Genomic DNA, 9,305 nt, shown 5'->3' with positions numbered 1-9,305 from the left:
CAGCAAAAGGAGGAGGATCCCTCCTCTTCCACCTCCGGTTCTGGAAGGGGACAAAGCCACTCCCACAGCCAAGGAAAGAAAAAAAGGTTCTGCTTGCAGTGTCTGAGCATTCCCAGCTGGAAGTCGCCCTCCTCCAGCGGCGGGGACAGCGCGGCCGAGCGCGCGCTGAATGTTCCCGTCCTGGGCGAGCGGGACCCTCGGGCTGGGCTGAGCCAGCCACGGCATCCCGCACCCCCTTGCCGCCTTCCCGCATACCGTGCCGCTGAGCGGGCCTTTCGCTGGCCACACGATGGCACAAGATGCCAGAAATTCGTGTTTCAAAAACCCACGAGTCCCATCCCGGGCGGGCTCGGGGCTGCTGAGGTGCCGGTGAAGTTCGTGCCGCTGCTCTCTCTCTCCATCCTTCTGGAGAAGCCCAGGAATTGCTGTTCAGCGCCTCTGCGGCTGTGAACTTTTTTTAGGAGCTGTGGGATGTGGTGCCCGTCGTACCAAAGGGTGGAGCAGAGGGCGGGAATGACGTGAGAGAATTGGAGACCTCGGTCTGGGGGACCTGCGGGTGCCTGCAGGACCCTGGGGCTGGTCTGAAGGCAGGTGAGGCCAGCGCAGCTGATGGGGCCCGGAGAGAGGCTGGAGGGTGTTGCTGTATCCCGGGATCCTCCTCATCTGCACGTTCCAGGGCCCCGGGTGGGTCCCGATTGCCCGCTGTCCCTCAGCCCGAGTGTGTCCCTCCCGCACACCCAGCTGGTTTCAGCTGGCTCCACTCTCCCCATCCCTGTTTGCTGGCTTGTCCCACAGGGACCCCAATTCCTCCCTTGGAACGCCTTCCTTTCCTCTTGGCTCTGCAGTTCAGCTTCTCGTCCATCTCTTGGGGCTCCCCAGAGTCCTCAGCCCTGCAGTGAAGCCAAACCCTCCCTCTTCACCTGCCGGCCACATTTTCCCTCCAGTACCTCCAAGAGCTTCCCACTTCCCCCCAGTGCACTGCAGAGCCCTCTGCTCACTCCCAGCTCTCAGGATTGTGCAGGTGCAGCTTTCAGTGCATCCCCCTTGGTTGCCTCTGGTGCCACCAAGAGCATCCGGACCCTCCCAAGATTCGAACAAAACCGGGGGATGCTGCTTCCAGCCCAGCTGAAAAGTGTTTCCATTTTTCCCTCCTCATTTGGGGCTTGGAGCAATCTGGTCCAGTAGAAGGGATCTCTTCCTATGGCTGGAGGGTAGAACGGGGTGGGTTTTAAGGTCCCTCCCAACCCAAACTGGTCTGGAATTCCATTATTTTGAGATAGATGTAACAAAATGAGGTCCCGGGGTCCTGATCCCAGGAGTATCCCTCCTGTAAACTGAAATTCCCTTTGCAGAAAGCCTGTGGGATGTAGATGATCCCAGCACACCTCAAGGGGTGGAGGAAAAAGCTGCTCACAGGTGTTTCAGAGCCAGACAGAACCCCTGCTCCCCTCAGAACCGGGCTGGGGGCGAGTTCCAACTCTGCTGCAGGCTCTGGGAGAGGATTGAGCTGTGGGAAAGGGATAGGCATGGATCTTCTGGCCTCGAGGCATGAAAATGACCTGGGATGCCCCCTGTAATTTCCATTCCTGTGTGACCCCCTGCCCTGTGCCGGCAGAGCCCCCCGGCAGCCGCCGATGGATCCCAGCGCGGAGCCATGGGCAGCTCCTTTTCCCCCGGGAGAGCGGGGACAGGAGCGGGAGCTGCCGCTGCTGCCACTCCCGGGAAGAGTCTGGGAGGGGAATCGGCAGGAAAACAGGCTGGGAACACCAGCGGCACCGGGAATCCATCCCAGGGCTGCAAAACCACGGTACCGCCTCACCTGCTGCTCTCAGCACAGCGCGCAATTGTGAGGGGATTTCTGAAACCGGGGCTATCTGGGGCTGTTTTCCCTTGGCAGATGCTGCTGTGCCGTCCCGCGGAGCTGCTGGGCACCACCTGGGTGCTCCTCGCAGGTAAGGGGTCCCCGGGCTGGGCTGGGCTGGGAGCTGGGGCCTGCCCGGGGCTCCTCACCTCTTCCAAAGCCCTTTGGAGCTGAGCGTGGGGAGCTCTGGGCCAGGCGTTTTAGGTGGGTAAAAGGTTTAACCTGGAAGGCAAAGGCGTGTTTGCCCAAGGAGAGGGATAGTGGAAGAGCCACGCACAGCTCCGGGGATAAAAGCCTGCTGCAGCCAGATTTATAGTGGGGCTGATAGATGTACTCACACAGAAATATCGGTATATATGTTAATATTTGTGTTTGTGTTAAAAATAGTTATGTAAAAATATTTGATGGTTTTAAAACCACAAATTTTATTCCTGTTAAACTCGCATGAGCAATTTCACTGTGCTCTTTTAAATAGTCACTGCCTGCATTGAAACACAAACCATGGAATAACAGGAGGGTTTGGGTTGAAAAGGACCTTGAAGTTCCTCCCATTCCATCTCCAGGTTGCTCCAAGTCCCGTCCAACCTGGCCTTGAACACTTCCAGGAATGGGGCAGCCACACCTGCTCTGCACAACCTGTGCTGGATCCAAATGCACAAAGATTTTCAGGACGAGCATCTAAAATAGAAAGGAAGCCCATTACACTACAGCTTGATTTTGGGATTTTGGGATGATGTCAGTGAGCTCTCAGTGTCTGTAGGATGAGTTTTGACCATTGCAGCTGCAAAAGATGGAGTGTTTTCCTCTTTCCTTCAGCTCATTGTTCTTCTCTCTGTAAATAGTGTTTTCTCAGCAGAAAAAGGAAATTTTTCAGAGAATAAGAATTTTTAATCATTAAATTGTATTTTCTTCTTCCACATCTACAGTTTGGGGGTCAGGAGGGCATGAAAACAGCTGCCTTTCAAAGTTATAAGAGTGAAAAATTAAAATCACTTGATGAACTTAACTTTACCTGGATTGTCACACTTATTTTCCCTCCCACCTGTGCTGCACAATCCCCAGTGGGAGCAGCAGGAGTTTCGAGGGCAGTTTGCCTGGCAGGTGCAGTGGGAATGCAGGTGAACAGGTGCTTATCGGGGCAAGAACTGAGACAGGGCTGAGAGCAAACATAGCCTGTGAGGATCCCTGGCCTCTGCCCAGCTCTGGAGCCACAGGGGCTGGGGAGCCTCCCCCTCCCTCTCCTCTCTCCTGGAATCCTCTTTTCTGGGGATGGGAGTCTGGCAGCTGTGACCTTCCCACAGCAGTTCCTCCTTAAGTCCTTGAGGACCTGCCAGAGCCCAAGTTGTGACAAGCCCAGAAATTTTGGGCAGAAATCCTGCACTGTGGGGGGCACATGGACACCTTCAGCCCCAAACAGTTCCAGGAATTTTGTGGCTGTCCCATTCATGGAAGTGTTCAAAGGTGGGTTGAACAGGGCTTGGAGCAGCCTAGCCTAGTGGAAGATGTCCCTGCGGATGGCAGAGCTGGAATGAGACAGGCTTTGAGCTCCCTTCCAACCCAAACCTTTCCAGGGTTCTCTGAATTGGGAATGAGACATGGAAATTAGGTCAGTACAAAAAAAACTCAGGTAGGAGAAGCTCATTCCACTTCTCTGTCATGGGCAGAGACACTTTTCCCCAGAGCAGTTGTTCCCAGCCCCTCTCCTCCCTCCAGGGCTGCTGGTGTCATTCCCTCCAGCTCTGGGAGCAACGGGAGCTGTCCACAGAGCCACTGCTGTGGGATCCTCGGTGCTGCTCCCTGGGCCGGATAATGTCACCCACAGCAATTCCGTGTGCTGGGAGTTCCTCAATGGCACCGGCCCCCAGCCCATCCTGCAGCACAGAGTGGGGGCCCACGCCCCAGCCATCCACGCTCCCTACGCAGGACGAGCCGTTTTCCATCCATCCAATGGATCTCTGCTGCTGGAGGATGTCCAGGAAAGTGACAGTGGCACCTACAGAGTGACTGTCAACACAGGAGACAGGAAGAGCCTGGAAATCCAGCTGGATGTGCTCCGTGAGTGGAGGGTGTGGGAGGGAGGAGCAGGGTGATGGATCCAAGCAGAATCTGTCTGTACATGGACCAAGAGCCAGGGCAAAGGGGTTGGAGAGGGGATTTGAGCAAAGGCTGATGGGCCAGTCCAGAGCTTGTTTGCACCTGTCATGTGTGGAGATGGCACCAAGAGATCTTGCAAAGAGGCTCCCAACCTGTCCTAGGGGAACAAATCTGGAAGTGCTGCCCAGTGAGACCTTCCAGGGGCCTGGCTGGGACAGAGGGACAAGTTCCATCCTGGAAAGGCAATTCCATCCCTTGTTTCCCACATTTCAATGTAGGGATGGAGGGACTGATAGGATAATGGAGGGACTAGTGGGGTGATGGGGCTCATGCAGGGACCGGTGCGAGGATGGAGGAACTGGGGGGGTGGTGGAGGAAGCAGAGGGATAACAGAGGGACTGGTGGGTTGCTGTGACTCTGCCACCTGCAGGGTCCCTCCCCCCAGCACTTTGCCAGGGGACACCTAGCACAGCCACTGGAGCTGAGGTTTCTGGAGAAGCCACCACCCCTCAAGGCCAGACCATCCCGTTTGCCCTCTGTGGGAGCCAGCTGCCACCACTGAGAGAAGGGGCACTTGAAACAGCCCACAAGTCCCTCCTCAGCACTGCTGCCAGCAATTCCCTTCATTTGCTCTGCTTATCTCACAAATTACACCATGGCCATAATGCCACCGCAGCCCTTCACCACCCACCTCTCCTTCCAACCACACACAATCCGAGTGGGATCTGCTGCCTTCTCTGCTATTTTCTCATTTCCTGATGCATTTCAAAGTGCTCCATACTTACCCACATCCATTAAAGCAGTGATTCAACTGGGAAAAAAAGCAGTTCTGGAAAGCACAGCAGCAGGATGGCCTTCCCAAGGGAAAGGCACCTGTGACCATGCTGTGGCTGATGCTGTGGTGGCAATTGCAGCCCAAGGGCCCATCAGGGATGCTCTGGGTCACATTCACTGGCAAAGATTCCCACAGAAGCTGTGGCTGCCCCTGGATCCCTGGAAGTGTCCAAGGCCAGGCTGGACAGGGCTTAGAACAACCTGGGATAGTGGAAGGTCTCCCTGCCCATGGTAGGGGGTGGAATGAGATGAGCTTTAAGGTCCCTTCCAACCCAAACTATTTTGTGATTCTGTGTCTGAGAGTAGTGCTGGGGTCTCTGTTCCCTTTGCAGAGCCTGTGTCCCGCCCTCAGCTCCGGACCAGCAGTCTCCTGGCTCGGGCCACTGGCCAGGTTATCTGTGAGGTGGCAGAGGGCAGAGTGGACACCATCACCTGGAAGAAGGATGGGCAGCCCCTTCTCCCAGGCAGAGTTTCCCAGCTGTCCAGCAGCCACAGTGTTCTGTACCTGAGGCCAGCCAATAAGTCAGACTGCGGCTCCTATTCCTGCAATGCCAGCAACGGGATCAGCTGGCAAGAAACCTCCCTGGAGGTCACCATTGAAGGTCTCACCTCCCACTGCCCCTCCTGCCCTCCACCCTTCCCTGGGGATGTCTCAGAGGTTCCATCCAATCCCTCAGCCTCCATCCCCTGCAGTCTGGCTGCCCTCCCCAGGAGAGGGTGTCCACATGCTGCTGCCAGGAGCTGCCCATCTTGGGATGACGAGCAGCATTTCCTGGCCTCCGATCCCACTGGGGCATAGTCCTTGGCAGGAGATTGGCCGTTCCCTCTTGGGGCAGGTCCAAAAGGATGGCCCTTGGCCAAGGTCATGCTGAGCAGGACATGAGCAGGAGGGTGGCTGGGAAGCCTGTGGGGAGCACCCACCCCAGGCTGGACATTGCATGGAGTTTATGTGGCCACCAGTTGGCAAATAAATGGAATCTGTCCTGGTGATGGAGGATCCCTGTGGCCACGAGAGCCAGGGGGCTGGTCGTGCTGTTGTCCCATCTCCTGGCCCCTCGGGGTCGCTTTTTTCCAGGTCTCTCCCGTCGCTTGAAGCACACCCTGAGGATTGCGGTGGTCGCTGTGGTCTTTGCTGTTGTCTCAGCGTGGGGATTAATTATTCCCGTCTGCCAGTCCGAAAAGCTCAGGATAAGTGAGCTGGGGAGAGTAGGACCTCATTTCCCTTGTCTGGTGGGGGAGAGCAAAGAGCTTTGCTCTGGGAACCCCCAGATCCTGAGATATCCTACAGCATCTGGGTGGGGATGGGCTGCACCCCACCCTGAGGAAAGGGGTGACAGCTGGCACGGGATTCCCGTGGGTCACAGCAGTCACCCCCACTCTGCTCTGGGTTTTTAGGGGGGGAGCTCTGGAGGTGGCTCAGCTCCTACATCTGTGGGCTGGTGTGCATTGCCTGCATCCTGGATGGCACCGCTGGCATCCTCTGGATGTGGGAGGAAGGTCAGAGGGGGCTGGGGGGAGGCTTGGAGGGAGGGGGGACAGACCCCATGGGAGATGCAGAGTCCAGTGGGGCCCAGGGAGGAAGGCAGGGAGGGACAGGGGAGTCATGCCATGGAATGTGGGGGACAGACCCATTCAGAGCAATACATGATCCATTTGTGATCTCCATGTGTGATCTCCAGGTCTGAGGGAGCCTGGACCACCTGCATTACACACCCCCCCCCCAGGACAATTAATACAGTTATTCCCCTTTTCCCAGAGCCCTTTCCCAGGATGGGTCCCAGCAGGACAGTAAAATGATCAGAGAATGGAGAGGCTGCAAGGAAAGGCTGGAAGTCAGAGGAGGGTGGAGAAGGGATGTAATACAGAGTGGCCAGGTGTTGAAGGGGATGGGCAATGGAACATCGAGGTCTCTGCCTTGTCCCATTGTCTTTCAGGCCCTTCTGCGGCTGTCATACTGCCCGAGATCACCCTCAGCTACCTCACCGTGGTGACCTTCCTGGTTGCCACCACTGTGATTTTCCAGCCTACAGATTTCAGCCATCTGAAGAGCAAAAAGGGTGAGCGGCCCCACCAAGGATGGACCAAACTGGTCCACAGGGAGGTTATTCTGCCCAAAACATCATCCCTAACATTTTAAAATGAGAACTCCTGTAGTGACTCAGGCTGGGTGAGGCCAGCCCTGCACCCACACCTCTAGGCACTCCACATTCACATCTCTTTTTCTTGTGCACCGCTACAGCACAGCGCACCATGGGCTACGCCGCGCCGGGGGCCGTGGTGGCCGTGGTGCTGAGCAGCACCTTCCTCATCAAGAGCATCTACCACCGCCATGGTGAGCAGAGATCCTCCAGGGACCACCCCAAGAGCACAGCTCATGTAATCCCCACATCCCTTCAATTCGGCTGCTAGGCCTCCAAAAACAAACCCAACAAACCAGGAGATTCAGGGAAGTGAAATCTCGGCAGGAGCAAAATCCAGTTCCAACATTGTCCACTAATTTTATTTTCCATTTTTTATGTGTTTATGCTTTCATGGTGGCAACTTGCCTTCCTCCTTTCACTGCCCCTGCTGTTCTCTCCGGCGGTAGAAGAAGGATGCGCCAAGTTTCTGGACATGACCATCCTGGTGTGCAGCGCAGCAGCCGTGTCAGCCCTCCCACTCCTCGTCATTGGCCTCTGCTGTAAGTCTGCTCCTCCTTCCTCCTCCAGCCCCTCCCAACCCTCGGTGTCCCCCTCACCACCCAGCAGCCACAGGAATTGTTTAGAAGTGGTTTATTCGGCTTGTGTGAAGCCCCCATGTTTAATGGTTCCCACTGACTGTTTCCCTCCCCTGGGAAGCCCCAGGGACTGTATCCCAAGTGCAATACTCCAAGAACTGTATCCCAAATACAACACCCCATCCTTGGTGCCTCTAACACCTTCTCCTGATCTGGGGACAGATTTGTCTTTTGGATATCGCATGGCTCAGGGCTGGAGCAAGGACCGTGATGTCTGTTGGGTGGACAAAGCCAGGTAGGTCCTTTGTTCCTATTTTCCACATAAATTCCTATTTTCCACATGAATTTGCACATCTTGAAGCAAAAGAAGCAGCATATGGAATTTGGTCCTGTGTTTTAGTTTAAGACACAGATCCCAAGAAAGATCCAGCCAGCACTGCCCTCCAGCCCCTAGGTTCTTGCTGGGATTAAGGGAAAGCTCTGGTGGGGTCCCCATCCAACAAAGCACTTGAGAGCCCACTCAAAACTCCCCCTTATGGTCTCAACCTGAAGTTTTTAAACCTTCATTCCTCCTGGATTCATGGATTAACAGAATGGTTTAGGTGGAAAGGGAATTCTAAGATTATCCAGTGCCACCCCTGCCATGGGCAGGGTCACCTTCCACTGTCCCAGGCTGCTCCAAGCCCCAGTGTCCAGCCTGGCCTTGGGCACTGCCAGGCATCCTGGGGCAGCCACAGCTGCTCTGGGCACCCTCTGCCAGGGCTTGCCCATCCTCCCAGGGAACAATTTTGATGCTCAGCATGTCCCCCCTCCTCTTCCTTCCAGGTCCTTCGAAATGTCTCAGCCACGCACCAAGGACACCACTCCCTGCTGAGATCCATGTGGGTGTCTCTCACTTGGCTGGGCCAGCCCAAGCCTTCCCCCAGGTTTAGTGGGTTCAGGAGTCTCAGGTTTGGTTCCTCTGTGATCTTCATAATAAATGTCCACAAAATTAACCTGATTCTGCCTTTTTTAATAATAAATCAGACCCAGGGGAGGCCAAATGCACATTTTTCCCCTTCTTTCTGCAGAAAACCAAAGCCTGAAGTAGTGAAGCCCCTACAGCAGCAGCAGCTGCAGAAGTCTCTCACTGGTTTATCTTCATTTAATGTTTACAACAACTTAGAGCTATTTGTCTAAGATATACCTGGGAATAGCATGAAATATGGGAGTAACCCTGTAGTAACCTGAAATAGATTCTGGCTTTACCAGTAGTAAAGGTGGAGGAAGGACATGAAGGCACAAAAACCAGGGAGGAGGTGGATGCTGTCAACAGCACTTCCTCAGGTCCATCCCAGGGTGTCTGACACACTCTGGGATTTGTTTACTCTGTAAATCGTACTCAGCCTGTGCCAGGGGCTGTTTGTCCTGGCTGTCACAAAGCACTGAGGTGTTTCCTGCAGCCCAAAGGAGCCTTTCCCAACCACAAAGAGCTGCTGAGCACAGCCCTGCACCCAAAGGCCCCCAGATGAACCCCCAACCTCCCTGAAAAGCCCCCCTGGGGCAGCCCTGACCCAGCTCCTTGGAAGGCAGCTCCTCCCCAGGCACTGCCTGGGCCACTGCCAGGCTCCCACAACTCGGAACAGGGCCAGGTTAAAAATACCCTCACCCAGATTTGGAGCAGAGTTGTTGGGCTGTTCTTAACCCCAGCTGAGTCCCTCAGGCTGTCACTGCTACAGGAGCAGGTGAGGGAGGGGGTGGGGATGCACGAACCCCACAAGAGGAACAAATGATGTCCTCAAGAGGAAGGGATCATCTCCC

The 9,305-nt window shown here is 55.4% G+C and overlaps 1 protein-coding gene across 1 annotated transcript; it reads left to right on the top strand.

Moving 5' to 3' along the window:
* Nucleotides 1-22: 22 nt before the first annotated feature.
* On the top strand, nucleotides 23-8,486 carry LOC132333687 (uncharacterized). The gene is made up of 10 exons (XM_059859015.1): nucleotides 23-1,952; nucleotides 3,575-3,916; nucleotides 5,122-5,391; nucleotides 5,865-5,981; nucleotides 6,185-6,286; nucleotides 6,724-6,846; nucleotides 7,029-7,121; nucleotides 7,377-7,469; nucleotides 7,728-7,800; nucleotides 8,331-8,486. Exons 1-10 carry the CDS (start codon nucleotides 1,655-1,657, stop codon nucleotides 8,377-8,379), a joined length of 1,560 nt encoding a protein of 519 aa, XP_059714998.1. The 5' UTR covers nucleotides 23-1,654; the 3' UTR covers nucleotides 8,380-8,486.
* Nucleotides 8,487-9,305: the final 819 nt, after the last annotated feature.

This window comes from Haemorhous mexicanus, chromosome 14 (genome assembly GCF_027477595.1).
Source record: "Haemorhous mexicanus isolate bHaeMex1 chromosome 14, bHaeMex1.pri, whole genome shotgun sequence".
Lineage (NCBI taxonomy): Eukaryota > Metazoa > Chordata > Aves > Passeriformes > Fringillidae > Haemorhous > Haemorhous mexicanus.
This window is presented reverse-complemented; position numbering and strand designations above follow the sequence as displayed.

Bases quoted from the DNA above. Each gene is read 5' to 3' on its own strand.
- LOC132333687 (XM_059859015.1), top strand. From the start codon at position 1,655: ATGGGCAGCTCCTTTTCCCCCGGGAGAGCGGGGACAGGAGCGGGAGCT. The intron at 3,917-5,121 runs GTGAGTGGAGGG...TTCCCTTTGCAG, and splicing joins AATCCAGCTGGATGTGCTCC to AGCCTGTGTCCCGCCCTCAG. The intron at 5,392-5,864 runs GTCTCACCTCCC...GCTTTTTTCCAG, and splicing joins CCTGGAGGTCACCATTGAAG to GTCTCTCCCGTCGCTTGAAG.